Raw genomic sequence first — 22,533 nt, forward strand, 5'->3', positions numbered from 1 at the left:
GTTCTAATGTGGAAATATTTAGAGAATGGTTTGGGCAAACATATACAGTTACATCTCAGAAGGTCTTTTTCATCTGTGGTGACTTAAATACAGATCTACTTAACTCAAACAATCATAAACCTACTGAAGAGTTCATTAATACCATGTACAGTTTGAGCCTTTTTCCCAAAATCACTAGACCCAGTAGGATCACACTTAACAATGCCACATTAATAGATAATATATTTACTAATATCTAAGATAACAATATAATAAGTGGATTAATAATTCAGCATATTAGTGATCATCTACCAGTATTTGTAGTTAGTAACAATGTCTATATGAAAAGTAAGGAGAAAATTAAGCCGCAGTTTAAAAGAGTAAGAACAGAAGAATCAATCAAAACATTCAAAGATGAATCATTGAAACATAATTGGGAGTTGGTACTGCAGGAAGAGGATATTGATAAAGCATATGAAATTTTTCTGAATATCTTTAAATCATTATATGACAAAAACTGTCCATTGAAAATGTTCTCGCATAAAAACAAATACTCAGAAGCTCCATGGATCACGAAGGGATTGCAAAATGCCTATAAAAAAAGAACAAACTATATAAAGATTTCATAAAGCATAAATCATTGGAGGTCGAGTGTCACGGTGTGGTGCACTTCCTTTTTTATTTTGTAGTTTTCTGCCACACGTGTCCCCGGGTAACTTCACTTCCTGCCTGGTCCTGTCATCCCCTGTGATTGTCGGATTGTTTCCATCTGTGTCCAATCACCTGCACCCCCCTAGTGTATTTAGTTGTTTGTCACTTGTGGCGTCATTGTCTATTGTCACGCATGTCCCTGTCTACCGTCTGGATGTCTCTCGTTCCTGCCTGCCTTTTTTCCCCAGGTTCCTGTGTGTGTTTTTGCCCGTTGGCCTTTTACTTTGTTGGAGTTTTGACTATTAAAGTCTCTTTTGTTTAAAGTCTGCGTTTGAGTCCTGCCTTCCTACCCAACCCTGACATAGAGAATAAATATAAAAAATATAAGAATAAATGAACTGCTATTTTCCGAATAGCTAAACAGGATTACTACAGTGAATTACTAGATAGAAATATTATAGGGATTTGGAATGTATTAAATAATATTATCAAGAAAAAATCTGGAAAAAATAGTTTTCCAGTTTTTTACAAATGATGATGATTAAAATTTTGAGATGTGGTTCATAATTTCAAAAAATATTTTGTAAGTGTGGGACCCAAACTGGCAGAAAAAATCCCAGATCCTTCAACATCTGGAGCTCTGAATGAAACATTAATCAACAGAAATACTTATTCAATGTTTCTCACTGCAGTGGGAGAAAGAGAAATTTTGGATATTGTCAGTAAATGTAAAAATAAAAGGTCAACAGACAGTGATGGCATTGACATAACAATAATCAAGAAGGCAATTGAGGAAATTATTCAGCCACTTTGAGGAACTCCTGAACCCAACTATTACGCCCTCTTTGGTAGAGGCGGAGCTGGAGGCGGAGGAGGGATCATCGTCAATTGGCCTGGTGGAGGTCACTGAGGTAGTCAAACAACTCCGCAGTGGCAAAGCCCCGGGGATTGATGAGATCCGTCCAGAGATGCTAAAAGCAATGGGTGTTGGGGGGTTGTCTTGGATGACACGCCTCTTCAACATTGCGTGGAAGTCTAAGGTGCTGGAAAGGAGGGTTCGGCCGATAGTCGAACCAAGAATTGAAGAGGAACAATGCGGTTTTCGTCCTGGTCGTGGAACAACGGACCAGCTCTTCACTCTTTCCAGGATCATAGAGGGGGCTTGGGAGTATGCTCATCCAGTCTACATGTGTTTTGTGGACTTGGAGAAGGCGTATGACCGGGTCCCCCGAGAGATACTGTGGGAGGTGCTGCGGGAGTACGGGGTGAGGGGGTCCTTGCGTGGGGCCATCCAATCCTTGTACGCCCAAAGCGAGAGCTGTGTTCGGGTGCTCGGCAGTAAGTCAAAGGCGTTTCCGGTGGGGGTTGGCCTTCGCCAGGGCTGCGCCTTGTCACCAATCTTGTTTGTGGGTTTCATGGACAGGATATTGAGGCGTAGTCGGGGGGAGGAGGGTCTACAGTTCGGGGGGCTGCGGATCTCATCGCTGCTTTTTGCAGATGATGTGGTCCTGATGGCATCTTCCGTCTGTGACCTCCAACTCTCACTTGGAGCGTTTCGCAGTCGAGTGTGAAGCGGTCGGGATGAGGATTAGCACCTCTAAATCTGAGGCCATGGTTCTCAGCAGGAAACTGATGGATTGCCTACTCCAGGTAGGGAATGTGTCCTTACCCCAAGTGAAGGAGTTCAAGTACCTCGGGGTCTTGTTCACGAGTGAGGGGAAGATGGAGTGTGAGTTTGGCCGGAGAATCGGAGCAGCGATGGCGGTATTGCACTCGCTTTACCGCACCGTTGTGATGAAAAGAAAGCTGAGCCGGAAGGCAAAGCTCTCGATCTACCGGTCAATCTTCGTTCCTACCCTCACCTATGGTCATGAAGGATGGGTCATGACTGAAAGAACTAGGTCCAGGGGTCAGTATTGGGACAAAAATTGTTTCTTCTTGATATTAATAACATCAGTAAAGTTTCTAAAATACTTAAGTTTGTTTTGTTTGCAGATGATACTAATATTTTTGTACAGGTGACAATTTGCAGCAGCTTTCATCTGAAATCAATTTAGAGTTATGTCAACTTAAGATATGGTTTGATATGAATGAATAGTCATTAAACTTTGATAAGACCAAGTTTATGTTGTTTAGTAATTGCAAAAGCAAAACAAATTTGCAAATCCTAATAGATGATGTGTCGGTGGAGAGAGTTAATGACCATAAGATTTGCTGGAAACCGCATATTGAGAGAAGGTTTAGAAACGCACAACATACAAGAATGCATTGGTTAACAGTGTGGGGTTTTTTTATTTAATTTTTTTTATTTATTTTTTCGAACATGTATTAAAGGGAAAAAAATGTCACTACTTTTACACACAAAGAAAATACAAATTATTTAAAAAAAAATAGAACACCAAAGAGCTAAGACACAACAGAAAAAAAACTTTAAAAAAAAGGAGTGGGAAGAAGCATGACACTTATTTGATGTCCCACCCCTTTTCAACTGCCCTTCAGCCTGTACCCACACAGAATACACCTACATACCACGCATACACTTCACAAATATCCAATCACAAAAACAAACATACACCACATACATATCCCTGCAAACATGCATTGCATGTTTGCAATGCATGCATTGTCATTAGACTTAAATAATCCAATCCCATTGGCGTGTGGGAAGGTGCCCTGGATTGATGGTTTGAACCCAGGCTGCTCCAAACCGCACGCCAAATTTGCAGAGCTTTTAAATATGGAAAAGGCCTCAAAAGTGCGATTGAAGTGAAAAATACATTTTCAGTCATCTCAGGCCCTAATAATCTATTCTCACCGAGTCAAACTCAAATATAATTGATTTTTCTTTTTAATTGCATTTATTGCATAATGACAAATTGTTCAACTTTGGAAATGCTTAATACTTAAGAAAACAGAAATAGCACAATCAGGCCTCATCTCACAGGATGTACAAAACACAAAGTAGATATCACATGCGTCTCACAGAAGTGTCATTTACATAGTATTGTGTTGCTATTCATATTCCACAGGAATGAAATAGAGGAAGTCCATTAAGAACTGAATATACTGTACATGTTTACATTGTATAGCCATACTTGAATAGATAACTTACATATTACATTACATTTAGCTGACACTCTTTACAATAAATCATCCCAGGCTAATTAATGACAATAACAACCCTGCACTGCTGTGATGTTGCTGCTCTTTCCTCTTCCTCTTCTCCTTTTACAAATTGTTATTATTATCTCTTTTGGAAGGTTATTCTTTTGTTTCAGTTTTAGTTTATTTAATTTAATTTAAATAATTTAATATTTCTATCTTGCTGAGAAGCAAGATAGAAATATTAAATTGATGATGTGGTCCTGATGGCATCTTCCGTCTGTGACCTCCAACTCTCACTGGAGCGTTTCGCAGTCGAGTGTGAAGCGGTCGGGATGAGGATTAGCACCTCTAAATCTGAGGCCATGGTTCTCAGCAGGAAACCGATGGATTGCCTACTCCAGGTAGGGAATGTGTCCTTACCCCAAGTGAAGGAGTTCAAGTACCTCGGGGTCTTGTTCACGAGTGAGGGGAAGATGGAGTGTGAGTTTGGCCGGAGAATCGGAGCAGCGGGGGCGGTATTGCACTCGCTTTACCGCACCGTTGTGACGAAAAGAGAGCTGAGCCGGAAGGCAAAGCTCTCGATCTACCGGTCAATCTTCGTTCCTACCCTCACCTATGGTCATGAAGGATGGGTCATGACCGAAAGAACTAGGTCACGGGTACAAGCGGCCGAAATGGGTTTCCTCAGGAGAGTGGCTGGCGTCTCCCTTAGGGATAGGGTGAGAAGCTCAGCCATTCGCGAGGAGCTCGGAGTAGAGCCGCTGCTCCTTTGCGTCGAAAGGAGCCAGTTGAGGTGGTTTGGGCATCTGGTGAGGATGCCCCCTGGGCGCCTCCCTAGGGAGGTGTTTCAGGCACGGCCAGCTGGGAAGAGGCCCCGGGGAAGACCCAGGACTAGGTGGAGAGATTATATCTCTGCACTGGCCTGGGAACGCCTTGGGATCCCCCAGTCAGAGCTGGTAGATGTGGCCCGGGAAAGGGAAGTTTGGGGTCCCCTGCTGGAGCTGTTGCCCCCGCGACCCGACCCTGGATAAGCGGTTGAAGATGGATGGATGGAATATTTCTATCTTATTATATTGTATATAATGTGTATCTTTTTATTCTATTTTCTTCCTTGTATATGCTGCTGTGATACCAAAATTTCCCTCTTGAGGGTTACCTATCTTATCCAAAGCGACTTACATTACATTTTTAACCCATGGCTTTTTTTTGCCTGGGGAGCCATTAAGGGTTAGGTGTCTAGCTCAAGGAATCTAAACGATTCAACATGCGATGACATTTAGCATGTATTAGAACAACATAAGGAGCTCTGGGAAATTATACCAATAGCTGACAGTTAATGCTTGATACACACGAAATCTCTTCCAACCACAGTCAGGCAGAGTTCAGCCCATTGTAGCATCATGGTTGAGCTAATTCCATTGATCTTAAGCCTTGTAAACATTGCATTTGTCAATGTTGCTGGCAGATGTCCACCTTTTGGACTATTGATCAGTCCAAACAGTATTCTTTTAAGAAAGGCAAAAAAGTAAATAATCAGCTAGCTTTGTCTAGAGTTCAGTCCCCTACATGGTGAGCTTGACAAGTGGCTAGCCATATTCTGAGGTGGGAGGCCCTGTCACCAGTTTACAGTGACCTGACAAGGCCCCCAGGTCAATGTACAAGGAACCCTTCCTCCTCATATGGCCGGAGTCCTCAGAGTACATAGAAGAATCTTCAGAAAAAAAGACATTCATGATTTTCAGTGGCAGTTTTATAGTAATTACAGTAACCAGATTAACTTCAGCATGTAAGTACATACCGTGTGTGGTGTCGTGGAGATGGCTCTGCTGCCGAAGCATGGTGTGGGTGACCTCCTCCAGGGCTGAGTCAAGGCTCCAACAGCGTGGCTGATCCTCCCTGGGCGGATTGATGGCATCGTCCTTCAGCAGCTCGGAGGCCGAGCTCCGCAGAACAGGGTTTATCTCCAAGGCTCGCTCCAGGAAAGAGCGCATGGCCAGGCTGCAGTCCTCTGCTATGTCCTCCAGAGGGGGGGCCTGTTTGTGGATCTATAAGATGAGAGATAAGGAAAAATTGATGTTAGCAAACTGCAGCATTAGAGAAAATAAATAACTAAAAACAGACAAGCAAGCAAGCCACGTACAACTCCTTCAGCATGTGTGTCCCAGTTTCCTTGTCATTGTGATTAGTGGCTTGTAAAACAGGCTTGGTTGTGGTAAAGAGGAACAAGGAGAGGTTGCTGTTTTAATAGTGCATGCACGATACAAGGTAGTTTTTATTTCACAACAAAACACAAAATATCAACCAACCAAAACGGTGGCGCTAGAGGAAGAAGTCAAGACCTGACTAGTCAGGAAGTTTCCTCCTCTGGGAACTTTGACAGTGAAGGTCCAACAAATCAGCACATGACACTAGCGTGGCTCCAAGAAATGCATAGTACTTACGATGTAGAGGTAGGATGGGTAGGCAGTACGTGGGTATCTCTGGACCCATGGAGGGCTTCCAGTCTGCATGTGAATGATGGAGGTGCCCAGGCTATAGATGTCTGTCTTGGTGTTATGACCTCGACACAGGACCACCTCTGGACTCATGTACATCTAAATGAAAGAAGGGAAGAATACTGTGAGTTAACAGGGCCTCTAACAGCGGATAGTGGCAGGAAAAAGTTGACCCATATTTATTAGTTTCAGACATAAATTAATGTATCGGTACAGCACAACAAGTAGCGAAGAGTATATTGTTAAAACAAACAAGATAACCTTTAGCCCCACACTGTGGGTGTCAATGTAATGGCAGTGAATTGCGTTGGCCTTTTGCGTGTTAAAAGTAAAACGACCAAAGTTCATCTCTTTGTCTGCTGGAAATTCCAGCCTGCTGTCCCATGTTAATGTGAGCAGCCCAGTGTATTTGCTAGCCGTATCTCTCTTATTATTGGGTGTCTGCCCTGGGACTTTCCGTAAGCCAAGCCATGAGTGGAAACACCAATATAGACAGACACACAAACAGGTCAAAACAATGGAAAGCAAAGCAAATACACGACAGAAGAGAAATAACGTCTCTTTAATTACACGTCTCTTTAATTAATTTGATTAATCCTAAAACGTGTGTTGACTAGATCTATACTGACAACCCCAAGCATTAGCAGACATTATTAACATCAGAGGTCAGTGAGTGCTCTAGCGGCTGTGCAACCACACTTGTCAATCATTGACTTTTAATCATTTTGGAAGACAATCCTTTAAATCCAAAGGAAGCAAAGACTGTCATTACTTAAAAACGGTCCTTTCCAGAGAAAATACTCAAGATCAGAAACAGAAAAACAATTTTCTCATGCATTCATTGTGGGCTTACAGTCACAGCGTAACTCAGATCAGATCTCTGTCCTTTTTTCTCACCTCTGTTCCTCTCAGGTCTCTTGGAATGTATATATCCTCTGTCATTTGGACCGTCAGGCCAAAGTCCACCAACACTGCCTTGTCTGACATCAGGACAATATTGCTAGCTGGAGAAAAAGGAAAGAAAGAATAGTTACAACACTGTCTGTTGTAATTTTGTGTTCATGCTTTGTAGTAGCCTTTGAGATATTAATCAGTGGATCTCTAGAGACACTTCCAGTGTGTTTGCGTTGATTTAACTGGGGTGGAGGGGGGCACAGAGACGTTCCAAGATGAAGCAAAGCTCGGCACAGACAATTTGATGGCCAGACTTTTTTTAAAAGCTTCATTGTGGCGCTTAACAAACCTCACCAAGGTATAATAATGTATTTTGATCACTGGCAAGAAAGACTAAGAACCACGGTGACATTTCTGAGGGCCAGGCAGGCCGTGAGTCATAAGTTATATGTTGCTCTAGACCCAGCATTTAACCCTGACTCAGCACGGGAAGCGGGCTGGAATTCCCAGAAGCCTAACAGCCTTTAGGCCAGGGTGTCAAACTAAGTGGCCACATACTGTCCACTTTGATGTCACGCAGGCCGTAAAAATAGTTTGGTCAATGGTCCGGTCGACATGGGTGGGGGGTGGGGGGGGTCGTCCGTATGTTTGCCACCCCTCCTTCAGGCCATGAGACCTGGCAGCAACATTGTGATTTAACCAAAGTAAAACTAAGTCATTAGCTACCAGACAATGTGACCTGGCCGCACATGAAATGTGTTCATCATATGGAGGAGGAGACTCGTGTGAGATATCTGTGGTCTGTGGGTATTTGAACTGATTAACCTCCTCCCAATAAAGACTGAAACATTTCATAAGGACTGGCCCATTTGTGGCTTTACTTTGACGTAAAAAGGTTTAAAACTGACATTGCATAATTTCCTAAACCATGCGTACTAGCTTACTACTACAACTACCATCAACAACACCCTAAAGGTGCAAAGCGTTTTATTTTATTTTTGCTCTCACGTTTGATGTCGTGGTGGATGACGTTGTGTGAGTGTAGGTACTCCAGGCCCCGCAGAACCTGCTTGGTTACCCATATGATCTCAAACTCTCTCATGGGCCCACAGCTATCCAGCTTCTCCAGAACCGAACCGCCCTCCCCAGCCTCCATGAACAGGTGGACGCTCTGGTCCCAGAGCATGGCGCCGTAGAGCTCAGCTATGTTCTCGTGTCGAAACCGGGCCTGGAACTCTACGTCGGCCGCTTTAAAGTGCTCTAAGGGGACCTGGGAAGATGAAGAGGGGATGTAAATAAATGCATCGTCACGAGTATGCTGATGCGCAGGAAATCTATTGAAGGTCAGATACCATGCACATAAATGGTCCAGCAGGCCTTGTCTGTCTACAACACACTGTGTCAACAATTCTGATAATAATACTGGCAGGGGAGGGGACTACTCCTCATTCTTACAATATTTCCCACGTAGGAATGAATAAACATATTGCTCACCCTCTTCATGGGAGAAAAGCAGAATCCCATTGATAGGAAAACAACAGAAAAGAACAGGATATGCTTTATAAAAGTGTTCCTGTTCATTTATAAACATTTTATGGACTTCACTTTGTCACAAACATCCAGAGGAGTCTTAGAAAGCTGTTCGATTTCCATTCTTGCGTTAACAAAAAAAACCTGGTTCTTCTTTTTAGTGCACTGTTCCTCTTTCATTTAAAAGAATCACATCCTGAATGTCATGCTGACATTAACATATTCCCTATGAACAAACTTGTTCTTTGCAGGTGAAATATTTGGCAGCAACGGCAGGACTTTCAAGAAGTCAGCTTAGGCTGGATTCCAGTCGTTGCTCAGCAGGACTCACCAGTTTGCAAGCCATTCTTTTCCTTGTTGCGGTGTCCTGGGCCAAGTGGACTTTCCCAAAAGAGCCCTTTGGCACAAGGCCAGAGCCGTGGTTCTTGTAGGTCAACCTCCAAGGAAACAGGAGCACGTCCATGTTTATCTGGTAGCGGCCTTTTTTCACAGCCATGTCTTTCTGTAAATAAAAGTTCATTTAAGAAACTTTTTAAATGAAAATATGAAAAATGTTCATGCGCACGGTTTTGTTAGGGAGTAAAAAGGAAAAGTAGAACAAACATCATCTCACCTTGTTTAGAAGGACGCCCATCTCCTCAGGCAGGTGCACCAGGGACGCTGCCTGCATGCTTGAGAGCAGGTTGACAAAGGAAAGCAGGTCTGCCACCGCCCCGTAACGAACACCTCCAATTCCATCAACGTAGTCCTTCTGCCGACTCCCTAAGCCCAGCGAATCCACCGCCTCCTCGTTCTCGTCCATCTCCTCCTGGGAGAGATCTTCCGCCTCGAAGGACAAGCCTCGTTCCTCCTCCGTTTGCTCAAGCTGATACAGGGTCTCTGCCGCGTTGATGATGTCTTCTATGTTCATGTGAGCCAACAGCAGTTCTACTCCATTGTCATATTTGTAATCCATCTTGAAGCCTGACTTGTGCTGCTCGCCCTAAAGTGAAACATAAAGAGTTCAGTTTATGGACATATTTCTTTTTTAGAGTTCATTTGAAGCACTGGAAAACACGGTGACACTTCACTGAAGCACTGCGGCTTTGATTCGGCTGGCTAGACGCAGAGTTGGGAGGGGCATAAAAGACTGTTTTTCAAGCTACTCAGGGGCTTTCACAGAAAACTGGGAAGCCCCTAGGAAGGAGTGGACTGTTTTAAAGCTAAACACCAGCCGCTTTTAACAATAAATAAATATTTGCAATAAAAAAAGCGCCATTGGTCTGTGACTAAACTACGGCATACAAAGCATACACATTTGCAAAATACGTTTTATAGATACAGCCTACCACAGCCACTAAATCTATATTATGTTAAGGTGAATATCCAGAATACATGCCAACACACAAAAGAATAGTACGAGTTTACAACTTCTAAAAATATTTTTTTCAGATTATAAAGTTTATAGATCACGTAAGAAAATATACTGAGGAGGTAAGCACTTGCCGTAATAGTTGAGTTAATAGCTTAACAGGACTGTCGTCTCTCCATCGTGGGTCTCCAGCGTCCAGCACTGACTCACTGGCTGACTTCCGCAGGTCTGACCGTGTTTAGAGGGAAGTAAATAGAGGAAGTGCAGTCGATCGCCGCGTAGGTGGTGAATTCTATAATGTCAAGTGCCAGCGCTTTACTACCTGGTGGTTTCGTTTTCCCTTTCTTGTTTTCTCAGATGAAAAACACATGTATTCGCCCCCACTGCGGCAACAGTGGGGATCACCTTCTACAGAACCGTTGGGTGTTTCCATGTGGGAAAATTGGTTTTGTTTTTGTCAAATCGTGTTTATGGAAATGTCAGTTACAACAAAAGCAATTAGACGTAAACAAATAATACAATATATTTAAGTTACAGATGTAGTAGCTAAACACGGTAACCGTGATGCTATAAAAATTCTACAGCGCTATAGACGGTATATTATTACCAATATATATGTTTCTTAAGACATATTAATGTCAAAAGTCTGATTTGGTATCGCTGTGTTGCCGTAGACAAAACCACGCGCATGCGCCTTACCCGTTATTTTGGAACAACAATGGCGTCCTCCTTAGCGGTGTGCAGGTTACATATGAAAGGAAGAGGAAGCCTGGTTAAATACCTACGGAAGGTCGATTCATATCTACACAGGACTATTGGAACAAATGTTGTTAGTGCACAAGGTGACGCACTAACGTTAACTTAGTTAATCAAGCTGTTAAACAAAGTTAGCCTACCCGTCGCGCGGGCGTACCAAACTTCGTTTGGCGTTTTATGTGTTTTAAGCAACCATTGCAATGGTCGAAAATGCGTTACTTATTTCAGAAAAAAACGAAAAAGTAAAACTCATTGAAACGCTTCGGCGTCGTATAGTCCATGAAGGTGTCCTAGTTAAGTAACCTATTCACTGTTTGAAGTGATGACTTGCATTATAGATAAGCTATGATGCTGTTATGTGGGTGGTGACTATGCCGAATTGATGCTTTATGACGTGGGCAACTCGTTTTTGTGGTTTTTGCAGTGTATACATTTTCCGCCAAATGCCCCATACTGATCAGAACGGTCTGATTTCGTATGGAGTTTTTGCGTCGGGTTGTGGCTCGACACAAATGGAACTTAATTTAGCGGAGGGTGCAGCAAAGTTTGTCTGACTACAGCATGCTAACTAAAAACTGCCAGTGAATAGGTTTTCCCCAAAGAAAAACTGAAAGTTATATAGCCTTATTGTTAAATGTTCTGCTTCTTTGTTGACAGAAGAAAGGGAGGGATGCAAATCTTTGTATGCTGTTCAGGCGGAGAGACAGGAACAGGCAGAGAGATCTGTCCTCATAAGTTGCCACACCAGAACTAATGAGAAGAAGTTCCTCAAGTATCTATCAATGCATGGAGATATCAATAAATACTTCTTTTATGAAAGCTATGTAAGTAATTAAGCAAGTTCCTCTGATAAACCAGCCTTATTTTCCAATCTCCACATGACAGACTTCACTGGGGTGCTAGGATCCAATTGAATGTAGTGTGTCTACTGTTATATTCCAGGGTATGTATGCTGTGGTGGAATTTGCCAACCGAGAAAGTCTGGCCTCGTTATTTGAGGAGGCTGCCATCCCCATCGTCAGCCATGAGTCCATGGTGCCTTTTAAATCGAGACTACTGTCGCTAAGGAACCTTGGCTCAGCGGACCCTCCTAACCAGCAATCAGGCCAAAGGTGCCAATCACAAACGACCATCCCCATCAACGAGCTCATACAGAGACTGTCTAAAGAGGGAAGTGTGAGTATTTCATTCTCAGATTTACAGTTTGAATTAAGAGACTCCTGCTGGATTCAATTTTATAAACAATCATATGTGTGAATCCATTTTAATTGATCTCATACAGTTAATATATATGCCGCCCTCAAGTAATGTGTTAATGGCGGCTGGTCTCCTGTTCTACCCTCAGATAGACCAACAGATGACCTCTCTAACAGATGTCTATCAGCTAACGGAGGAGAACAGCCGTCTGCGTTTCCTCGTCTGCTCTTTGCTCAAGGACATCGCTGCTGCTTATTTCCCAGAATGCACCATCAAGCCGTTTGGCTCATCAGTGAACGGTTTTGGAAAGCTAGGATGTGACCTGGACATGTTTCTGGACTTGGATGGCATCAGTGGGAGAAATGCAAAGATGGTTTGTCCTTTATACTAAATTAAGTTCAACTGTGAAAACCAGGGCTACCACCTGACATGAAAAGATTTCCTTAGTTTTGCCACACAGAACGTTTCAGTTTATATGACAAAATATTTCCAAATACAATATTGTTACTCAACTGCACACCACACAACCTTTGTAACAAATCATTTTTTAACTTAATTAAGGCTCCCCTTTCCACTTACAACAACTAAGCCTTTCCAAAAAAAAGCTACCAGCTGCTTGGCCACCATTATTTGCTTAACAAGAAGACTAAAATAAGACTAATCCACCAACCAAACAATTCTACAGCCACATGCTGCTGCTTTGCATCAAATCAGGTCTATATTCTAAATGGTTTAAACTTTTAAAGAAATAATTTGCAAGTTTATCAATTAATAATTGTGGATATAAGAAATGGTTTCATACACATTATAATGCAGTTGTACGTGGCTCCGAGTCTTTATTAAAGAAAAAGACTATATAGTAAAACCCTGTGGAACTGTGTTCAAACATGATCCTAGTTATTGATTGATTAATATCTTAATATAAAAATGATTCTAAGTATATGTTTCTGTGCTGTTTTTTAAGGCTAAATGAGACTAATGGAGAAATTTTGTTTTTGTGTAATCGTCACACTTATGTAAGAAAAGGCATTCACTTTATGAATATTACATTACATGTCATTTAGCTGACGCTTTTATCCAAAGCGACTTACAGCGAATATGAGCAAAACGTTAGTCATATGGATGGTACTTCTTCATTCCATCACGGGATCTTCAGAACCCACAATACGGTGCATAAATAGTTAGTCTTATTTGTGAAAACCTAAATAACATGGTAAATATTGTGATATTCACTCTCTCCAAACTCTGTGTGCAGCCGAAATCCGGCTTTTTGCTGGAGTACCAGATGAAGCAGACCAACTCTGAGCGCGCTGTCACCCAGAGTATCCTGTCTGTCATCGGGGACTGCGTGGACCAGTTTGGACCTGGTTGCGTCGGGGTGCAGAAGATTCTCAACGCACGATGCCCCTTGGTCCGTTTCGCCCACCAGCCCTCTGGTTTTCAGTGTGACCTCACGGCCAACAACAGGTGCTTACCCTGTGCACACGTTATGTTATTTTCCATACATGTGAGAAATATATATTTCCTGGTCATGAACCGGATCTTGCAGTGGTTAAAAAAAAAAAGAGAGAAAAGTGTCAGTTTCACAAAAAGGGAAATATTAATGAGGGTTTGTCATAGGCCTCTTTCTGCACTGAAACTGCTCCTTCTGTCGTTGTGAATATTGTTTTAGCCAGACTGGGGTTGCAAAAGCCCCAAACAGAAACCTGACTGACTGAGGAAGTATATCTCTTGCTACAGTGAAACTGAACAGGAGGTCCAAAAGACCGGCTTTTGTTTGTGTTTCACTTCCCTCCAAAACATTTAAGACACTGCGCAGTCCAAGCCGATAGTGACACATAAACACGCACACACCTGCCAACGTACAGAAAACCACTCTGCAGTTTCTAAGGAAATGGTGGTGGAACCGCCAGTTGTTGGTGGATGTGAGGGGGACTTCTGTCAAACTGCTCTGAGATCTTGCTTGTAGCAAACCACTTTCCTTTCTCTCTGCCTGCCTGTCTGTCTCAAAGATAACTTACACAGGGGTATTCAACTAAAATGTAGAGACGCCTAGTTAGAGAAAATTTTTAGAAGCAAGATTATTAATGACTAATAACTATAGGCACTACTATATAGATATAGGGATAGAGTTGTTTCAACATCTGCCTGTAATCCATACATGACTGAGAAATCAAACTAGAAAATATATTTCCTGCAGAAAATGTGTTGGAATGCTGACAGATTACAGCTGAAATAAAAATTGCTGAAAATGCAGAAGCAGAAATTATTATTTTTTTAATTGTTGAAAATCGACACTATACTATATATAGTCATAGTAGTATGTGTACTAAAATTTGTGGTAGTTGTAGTATTAATAACGGCATAAATGCTAGTACTTTGTTATAGTTGTGTGACCCAGTGATATTCTACACACAAGAGCCAGCCAGCATTTCAACAATGAATTTGGTACAATTCCAGAACTCAATATTTAGTGTCATGTAACAAAAAACTGAAGATACATGTATGACCACAAATATAAATAGTGTTCCTTCAATAACTAAATAAATGTAAAGCTGCATTTCAAAATGAGAGAAAAATAAATGTGAAAATTCAATGCAGAAAAATGAAATAAAGGTGGAAAAAGCTTTCCCCTTTTTTATTTCACATTGGGGCCAGACCGTCTCAGCCAATTATAAATAATAAACAGATTTTAACAACTTTTTTTTAGAATATAGTTTTCCCACTGTTTGCTCAGTGGGAGAATCTATCGCTAGCGTGTCCAGGATTTTAAACTTTGGCGGGGATGCATTCTCTTCCTCACTGCTCATTGTGTCTCGTAATGCCGTTTTATGTTGGCACTTTAAGTGTTACGGTTTCTAAACATATGATACACGCTGATTTAGTGCTCCAGTGGGAAGTATGAACAGAAACGAGTCTGTTCAATCTGGAATAAATGCTCTACTTTTGCTGTCCATTTTTCTCACCCGTCGCTTTTCCCGTCTCACTCGTCTTTTTCTCAAATTTTGTAAACTTTTTTTTTTCTCTTCCTACTGTGTTTTTTTATGTAATTTTTCACTATCTCTCAAATCTGTCCACTGCTGAGACAGTATTATCCTGCCTGGAATGAAAATACCCAATTGGTGTAGTCGCATTGCGTGGGTTGGCTTACCTCAAATACAATTTGTCTGTACTTCAAAACACAAGCTATTCAACTTGGATTATTCAACAGTCAGTTTTCAGTCAGGTTTTAAATCTCAGCCGTCTGTTTTAGCTTTAGGTCCTGGTCCGAATGGGACGTCTCCTGGGTCCAGATTCGAACAGCCGCCTGCCAGTTAGTGACCTGACTGTGACTGTGACAAGCTTCTCTCAGGGGGGGCTTTTTTAGGAATTTAATTTCACTTCTTGTTTACGTTCGTTTAGTAAGAACTTTGTTAGGAGACAGGGGGTGAAGGAGGGAAAAGAGGGCGATAGAGGTCAGTGGGACACAAGGAATACGAGATGGGTTTGAGAAAGTGGAGCGTATGCCAGCCATTTCTTTGGTAAAATAGTTGAATAGTCTCCCGGAAGGGGCGAGAGGGGAAGAGGACTGGTTGATTTCGAGGAGGTTGGAGAAGATAGAAAAGAGTTTTTAGGGGTTAAAAGATGAGGACTCAATTCTAGATTGGTAGAAAGAGCTTTTGGCAGCATAGATTGAAGCAGGAGAAGAGATTGAAAAGCGTGCAGGTAGTTTATATTTACACCATTTCCTTTCCGATGCTCGCATAGCGGCCCTCATGGCATGCACCGGTTCAGACAGCCATGGATCCGGAGGGGATTTGCCGGCTTGTCTTTTCGTAAGAGGACAGAGAGTCGAGAGAGGAGAACAGGGTTGAGAGGAGAATCTCTGCGGCAGCGTTCGTGTGTAAGAGTGACAACGAGTCAGTTGGAATTCGACAGTAGGGTGGAAGGTGAAAGAGGGTAAAGAGAAAATCTCCATTTGAGGGAAATGAGTAAACCTGTGCCACCACCCCTGTCAGTGTGTCTGGGTGTGTGACTGAAGGAGAAGGCCGAGGAGAGAGCAGCTGGGGTGGATGTGTTGTCCGGTGTGATCCAGGTCTCAGTGAGAGTGAAGAAGTCAAGTGACTGCTGGATAGCAAAGCCGGAGATGAAGTCTGCCTTGCAAGTAATTGACTGTGTGGAGCGGGTGGGATGGGTAGGAGAGGTTACAATAAAGAGCCGATCTAGCCCAAGAGATTTGTACAGGTACAGGGGGCAAACACAATATTAGTAATTAAGAGTCAAAGGCGCGCCGCACTTCTTTCCCCGAAGACTCGCACAAAAGACTCTCTTGTCTTTGTCCTACTCATTTTATAGAAAACAGTTAGATCAGGTCAAACCTAGCAAGGATAGGAGGGCACACTAGTAGTCATTTTAATCTGAAATAGCATCTACAGCGGGAACTGGCAGTCGAGTCACTAACAAAACTGCAAGAGCTAAAGCAAACTAGCAATCAAATGAACTTAAAACCGAAGAATTTAGCAGACTAGCTTGGTTGAAAGAAAAGATACTTAGTCCGATTTCAGGTCATCTGGATGTCTGAATGCCCAGTAGTTGAAATGCACACAGATACTAAAAAAGGAAGAGCTATTCCAAAACCCACAGTGTAACAGGACGGTGATTCTGTACATTCTCCACAGGGTGGCGATGAAGAGCACCGAGCTGCTCTACCTGTACGGAGAGCTAGATCCGCGAGTGCGTCATCTGGTGTTCACTGTGCGCTGTTGGGCCCGAGCTCACGCCATCACCAGTAGCATCCCCGGGGCCTGGATCACCAACTTCTCACTTACTGTCATGGTGCTGTTCTTCCTGCAGAGGAGGAGCCCTTCTGTTATTCCCACGCTGGACCACCTCAGGGACCTTGCAGGTATCACTTTTATTCACCCGACCTGTTAAATTCACACAATATGCAATATTCTTGTAACTATAGAAGTCCATACATTAGCAGGTATTTTAAGTAAAAAGTACTTCTATATTAAGTAATTCCAAGGAGTCATTAGTCACCAGCATTTTACGAGTTAAGGACCTGACCTGACACTAGTATAAAAATGAACTAATTTGGTCATTCAAAGTCAGTGTGGGGAAGATAACTTGGATGAAAAAATGGATCCGAGTTTAAATACATATTACATAAGAATTGAAATTCATGTGTTCAATATGCCTGGGAATAGTGAGGATGCTAGATCTAAACGTACCAAAAGATCAAAATGGAAACACAGTATTGTGGATGTAGCCCATACTGCAGTCCCCCCGCCGGCCCGGTCACCTTGGCTGCCTGATTATTGCCTTCCAAAAAGCCCCCCTCTCACCCCACCCACCACCCTGTACAGCGCAGACTATCCAGAGTGCTTACAGGACAATAAAAAGCCCATCATTCTGTGAAGGGCGATGACCCCGCCTCAGACACGCATGCAGGAAGCCATTTAAACAGTGGTGTAACACACACACACACACACACACACACACACAGACACAGACCAGTCAGCATTGCTGACACAGGAGACTGGTAGCAAGGGCATTGCTTGAGAAGCAAAGCAGCCAAGCAAGGACATGGTCTTACCCGTTCAGGCACCAGCTATTTCTCTCCCCTTCCCCTCATGTGTTTCTGTCCCTCTCCATGAACGCACCCACGCTATCCATCTGTGTCATGTCTATGGCCATTACAGGAGTCTGGGGGCAGTCATTTACCTGTCATTTCTGTTCCCGTCCCACAAGGTCCTGCAGACAAAAGCTTCATTGAGGGCAACGACTGCACATTTGTCAGCGACTTTGGCAAGATCCATCTCCAGAGCAACCCGGAAACACTGGGTGAGTCCGAGAGCCTAGCTACGGGGCCGCGTTGCTGCAGGTCCGTTTAACTGGTACCAGTGTTTCTGACTTCTTTCTGTTTTGTTCTAGAGAGACTGCTGTGTGAATTCTTTGAGTTCTATGCCACCTTTCCATTCAACAAGATGTCCATAAGTATCCGACAAGTATGTGTGTTAATTTACATCCATTAAGTCCCATGTAATCCGAGGTTTGCCCTATAATAACAACTTACATTGACTTTAGACATTTTTTTTTTTTAGCTAATTCTAAAGCTGCTTTATTAATATAAAGTTAATATGGAATGGTGTCAATAGTGTCGTTTTCAGCAGGCAGCTGTTTTTAGTCAGGGCTAAAACCAATTGTAGTCTAGCCGCTCAGAACCAACCGCTAAACCACATAGTTAACTGATAAACGTAGCAAAGCATTAAGAAACTAAGGGGACAGATATTTTTCTCAGGAGTAGGTCAAGACCAAAAAACGGAGCGAGGTCAGAGTGAGTTTTTGACACAAACAGGACAGAAAATGAATCATTCATCTGTAAATGCAGGATATGTAAGACGAATGTCTATATATAGTGGCGATACTATTTTCCCTCTTGCCATGCAGGATAGTTAACATAACTAAAAATATATCCTACCTAGGGATGCACCGATCCACATTTTTTCACTTCCGATCCGATCCCGATACCTAAATTTGGATATCGGCCGATACAGATAATATTCCGAGACCAGAGCTGTGTTTGAAAAACAGGAAATCCTGTTAACAGAAAAAATTCTGAAAACAAATTTGAAACCAAGGGTTTCAGATTGATTGTCATGTCAATATTTATTTAATTTCATAAATGTCAAATACTTGAGTCTTAAAAATTTAGAAATATGACATTTGCAAGTGCACACACACACATACACACTTGACACACAGTCTCACTCACTCGTTCACAAAAATAACAGCACAAATCAAGTAAACTGACTCTTGTATCATGAACAACATGTCAAATATCTGAAGAAAAGTGCAATAAAATAACTGTAAACATCTTACACACATACACACTTGACCCACAGTCTCACTCACTCATTCACACACCCAATCACACTTACTCTCTCACACACACACACACACAAAATACGTTTTAAAACAGTGTGCATCACAACAGCACTTAAGATGACCTGGAATAAACTTAACACCAGAGTCTAACTATTCTTTAAAAGAAAACAAAAATTGAATGTCTCAAAGTTGACTCTGAGGAAGTGATGTAGTGTTCAACAAATCTTACATCGGCAGGTTCTTCTTGAGGAATATGAGCATTTCTGCTCTCTGCAGTTAGACGCTTCCTTTTTTCATCCACGATATTGGCTGCCGTGCTAAACAGTCTAGCCTCAGTGCTATCCTGCTAGCCTGCTCTGCTAGCAGGCTATCCTGCTAGCCTGCTAGTCTGCTAGCTGGCCGCAAACTGTGGAATGGATTCCTTAACGGAGGCGCGGCTCAATGAGACACAGTTATGAGACACGCTCAGGAAATCCATTCCACAGTTTGCAGCCAGCTAGCAGACTAGCAGGCGGGGATCACTTTTGGAGTCATTTCAGCAGACGACGTTAAAGCGCAGACATGGCTCATTGATATCGGAAATCTCCAAAGGTTGTATCGGGTCCCGATACCGATACTGGATCGGATCGGCCCCATCCCTAATCCTTCCAATGACTTTTTCCCCAAGAAAATTAAGTTGATAAAGTAGTTGCGCGTGCTTTGGTGGAACGTTATGAAATGCATTGACATTACTCATACTTTAATAGTTTAATAAATGGATGTCTGGGAAGAAGAGACCCCGCGGCTTCATTTATGAGACCAATGTCAAGTATGACAGGCAGAGGAAGCCTGCAGGTAGACTGCGGCCATGAACCTATAGGTACCTATAGGCTTTCACCGGTAGAGCAACCGCCATCAATCTGCTTCACGATGCAACAATTCTCCAGATCGTGCCCCTCCTCTGACTCATGGCTTTATGTTACCATCTTCTGTCCCTTCCACCTCCTGTCCACAGCTCCAACCAGTTATCCTTCGAGCCACTTTACTATCAGACTTAAGGCTGTGGACGTTGGTCCCATACAAAGGACCATGGCAGGTTCTTGACTTCCATTTGACCCACATATTCATGGTTGATTTGATTGCCATAACTGCCTGACAGCGGTACAGATCATACATGCTTCGGTTGCTGAAGCATTCCATGTGTATAGCAGGTTTCCTCAGCAGTCTTGCTCATCGCTGGCAGTTTCCATTTCTGACTTATTCTTATTTTTTTACAACTCCATGAAAAATATTCTTGGAATGCAATGTTCACGTCTTTCCTTTTCCCTTCTGCTTGCCTTCTGAGAAGTGTTTCGATCAGCTAAAAGTGCCCCCCGATGCATTGCCAAAGGCCTAAAACCGTGACCAACAAAGTACATGGACCATAAGATGCATTCCATGCAGGGCTGAGCTCAAGGCTGCTGCTCACGAATATGTTTTCATCTAACCTTGTCCCATTGTCCTCTCTCCAGGGAAAAGAGCTGAACAAGCCAGAGGTAGCCCCGCTGCACATCCAGAACCCATTTGAAACGACCCTAAACGTCAGCAAGAACGTCAACGCCACACAGCTAGACCGCTTTGTGGCATTGTGTAAGGAGAGCTCCTGGCTCCTCCAGCAGACTGAAACCAGCAAAGCCAGAGGTGGCAATGTGGAAAAGGCCCCCGCACCGTGGGGACTCGCTAGCCTCCTCGTGCCCTTGCAGGTTGCAGTTACCAAAGGCCGCAAGAAAAGGAGACCCGAGCCGGCCAGTGAGAGGATCAAGAGCTTGCTAGCATCCTTGAAGAATCCTAATCAACAGAAGAAAAGCTAAGACTCCTGGGAGATCTCAGAAATTAGTCTGCATCCTCTCGCTCTCAGTTTAACTCTTGTATTGGTGGAAACCTGGTGTTATTGTGGGGCCTTGCCAAGGAGCAGCTTCTGCAGTCAAATTCATCTGCTGGACTATAGTTCCAACCAAGGACACTTGGGGGCGTTACTGAGGCATGTATGTGCGCATATGTTTGGGACCTGGAGTAAGGGAGTGATTCCTGTGTACTTTATTACAGACTTGCTACTCTGTTGTAATAAAAAACACTCCTGTTGAGTCCTTCCACTGGCTCTTTAGGAGCTCAGACTGTCATATGTTAATATAATTCAAGATATGTTTAGGGATTTTATGATTCAATATGCAGAGGTGTCAAGTAAGTACAAATACTTTGTTACGTTACTTAAGTAGACCTTTTGGGTATCTATACTTTACTGGAGTATTTTTCAGACGACTTTTTACTTCTACTCCTTACATTTTACCACAAATATCTGTACTTTCTACTCCTTACATTTTAGAAATAGCCTTGTTACTCCCATGTTTTCATTCCAGCTTGTCCTCGTTCAAAAACACACACAACAAAATCCTATCCAGGTAAATCGCGCCATCGTGATCAAGTTCATTTGATTGGTTGGATGAGAAGATTCTGTTAGTTAAATAGATAAAACCAGAACCCAGATTCAGTTCCAGATAAGTCATATCGTTTAAAATGTGACAAGCACCAATTATTCAGTCACATTCTTGTCTTTTCTAAAGTGCCATAACCAGTGTATGTATGTGCCTGGGAAAGAAATAGTGGAAAAAGAGGAGACCTTAGGGTACATGTGTTAAGAGTTTATCTACAGGTTCTCTCTGTACTGCAACACTGTGTGTTTGCAAGTTTTTGGGCCCATGGGACTGTCTTTGAGGAGCAGGGCATGTGCAGACCACAGCTGTTTTTTAGCTCATTTCTGTTGACGTCAGGAGGCGAGAGGCTTGACTTTTAACTACCTCCCTATGTAGCGGCAGTTCACCTTTTTTGCTATCCGTCATCGACTTGTAGCCACTTGTTGGTTTTGAGCTGGGTAAATCAACACCTCAGGACGGTTTGATTAAAAGGGGGTTTGCTGGGTGTTCTTGGTTTCATTTCACGGAGCCAGTTGTCACTGCGTAGATCTTCTGATTTGTATTAGGTGGTTTGAAATGTGCTGAACTGGGTGTTTATATAATTTATAGACACCTCTAGGATGGCACTCTATTTATTGAACACTTTGTGGGGTAATTTCATTGATAGAAACTGTAGCCACTTGCCAAAAGGTTGCAGCAGTTCATGTCAAGGTTAATCATATTTCCAAGTCACCTTAACCAATGCAGTTTAAGGTTTTATGTGATTAACTTCAGGTGATAGAGCACTTAAGTCTACACATGGACAAAGGTTGTCTTTGGCCAACCTGCCCAGCACTGACCTTCCTAATAGGGTGTTTTCAGGCAGCACACTGGGGTCTCTATTAGGAAAACTGGTGAAAAGTCCATGATGGATTGGCCCCCTCTCAAGAAGTCTAGCAGCCTTTTATGTTGCTGCTTTTTTACTTGGCTCCTAATGCACCTTCAGAATCTGAAAGAATGCAAAGAGGTGGCCAGAGGGTTTAAAGAACATGGGAGGGATTGGAGAAAATGTGGTGCAGGAGGTAAAATAAGGAAAAACAAGAAATAAAAAATATCTTGCAATCTATTCGAGGTTGACTGCCCCCTACAAATGTAGCAGTGCTTTGCGCTTTTGAGGGGGAGAAAATGGGCTGCACTTGTGGGGAGAGGGTTGTTTAATGCAAAACTATCAGTTGGAAGACTAATTTTATCAGACCGTCGCATCACTGCGCCTCTCCTTCCACTTACCTCCACTAAC

General features: G+C 42.8%; 2 protein-coding genes and 1 long non-coding RNA gene across 6 annotated transcripts; 1 reads left to right on the plus strand and 2 right to left on the minus strand.

Annotated features, from left to right (window-relative positions):
* Positions 1 to 2,898: 2,898 nt before the first annotated feature.
* map3k8 (mitogen-activated protein kinase kinase kinase 8) lies at positions 2,899 to 10,297 on the minus strand. Of its 2 annotated transcripts, XM_040167153.2 has the most exons (8): positions 10,140 to 10,297; positions 9,268 to 9,636; positions 8,986 to 9,156; positions 8,133 to 8,394; positions 7,128 to 7,234; positions 6,177 to 6,329; positions 5,534 to 5,780; positions 2,899 to 5,446 (listed from the first exon to the last, which is right to left on the minus strand). In XM_040167153.2, exons 2-8 carry the CDS (start codon positions 9,607 to 9,609, stop codon positions 5,322 to 5,324), a joined length of 1,407 nt encoding a protein of 468 aa, XP_040023087.1. In that variant the 5' UTR covers positions 9,610 to 9,636; positions 10,140 to 10,297; the 3' UTR covers positions 2,899 to 5,321. The 2 variants fall into 2 exon arrangements, with proteins under 2 accessions (XP_040023087.1, XP_077953094.1); XM_078096968.1 differs by lacking the exon at positions 10,140 to 10,297 and having other exon boundaries at positions 9,268 to 9,913.
* A 391-nt stretch (positions 10,298 to 10,688) lies between these two features.
* mtpap (mitochondrial poly(A) polymerase) lies at positions 10,689 to 21,762 on the plus strand. Of its 3 annotated transcripts, none has more exons than XM_040167148.2 (9): positions 10,694 to 10,847; positions 11,419 to 11,585; positions 11,704 to 11,937; positions 12,107 to 12,331; positions 13,214 to 13,425; positions 16,617 to 16,843; positions 17,692 to 17,784; positions 17,875 to 17,948; positions 20,319 to 21,762. In XM_040167148.2, exons 1-9 carry the CDS (start codon positions 10,694 to 10,696, stop codon positions 20,655 to 20,657), a joined length of 1,725 nt encoding a protein of 574 aa, XP_040023082.2. In that variant the 3' UTR covers positions 20,658 to 21,762. The 3 variants fall into 3 exon arrangements, with proteins under 3 accessions (XP_040023084.1, XP_040023082.2, XP_040023083.2); XM_040167149.2 differs by having other exon boundaries at positions 11,422 to 11,585; XM_040167150.2 differs by lacking the exon at positions 11,419 to 11,585 and having other exon boundaries at positions 10,689 to 10,847.
* On the minus strand, positions 16,729 to 19,178 carry LOC144390468 (uncharacterized). Its single transcript, XR_013454503.1, has 3 exons — positions 19,058 to 19,178; positions 18,422 to 18,517; positions 16,729 to 16,865 (listed from the first exon to the last, which is right to left on the minus strand). It is a non-coding gene; the product is annotated as an uncharacterized LOC144390468 (long non-coding RNA).
* Positions 21,763 to 22,533: the final 771 nt, after the last annotated feature.

This window comes from Gasterosteus aculeatus, chromosome 21, assembly GCF_964276395.1.
Source record: "Gasterosteus aculeatus chromosome 21, fGasAcu3.hap1.1, whole genome shotgun sequence".
Classification (NCBI taxonomy): domain Eukaryota; kingdom Metazoa; phylum Chordata; class Actinopteri; order Perciformes; family Gasterosteidae; genus Gasterosteus; species Gasterosteus aculeatus.

Bases quoted from the DNA above. Each gene is read 5' to 3' on its own strand.
- map3k8 (XM_040167153.2), bottom strand. From the start codon at position 9,609: ATGGATTACAAATATGACAATGGAGTAGAACTGCTGTTGGCTCACATG. The intron at 6,330-7,127 runs GTGAGAAAAAAG...TCTTTCATTTAG, and splicing joins GAGACCTGAGAGGAACAGAG to ATGTACATGAGTCCAGAGGT. The intron at 5,781-6,176 runs GTAAGTACTATG...CTCATCTTATAG, and splicing joins ACCCATCCTACCTCTACATC to ATCCACAAACAGGCCCCCCC.
- mtpap (XM_040167148.2), top strand. From the start codon at position 10,694: ATGCGCCTTACCCGTTATTTTGGAACAACAATGGCGTCCTCCTTAGCG. The intron at 11,586-11,703 runs GTAAGTAATTAA...GTTATATTCCAG, and splicing joins ACTTCTTTTATGAAAGCTAT to GGTATGTATGCTGTGGTGGA. The intron at 17,785-17,874 runs GTGAGTCCGAGA...GTTTTGTTCTAG, and splicing joins GAGCAACCCGGAAACACTGG to AGAGACTGCTGTGTGAATTC.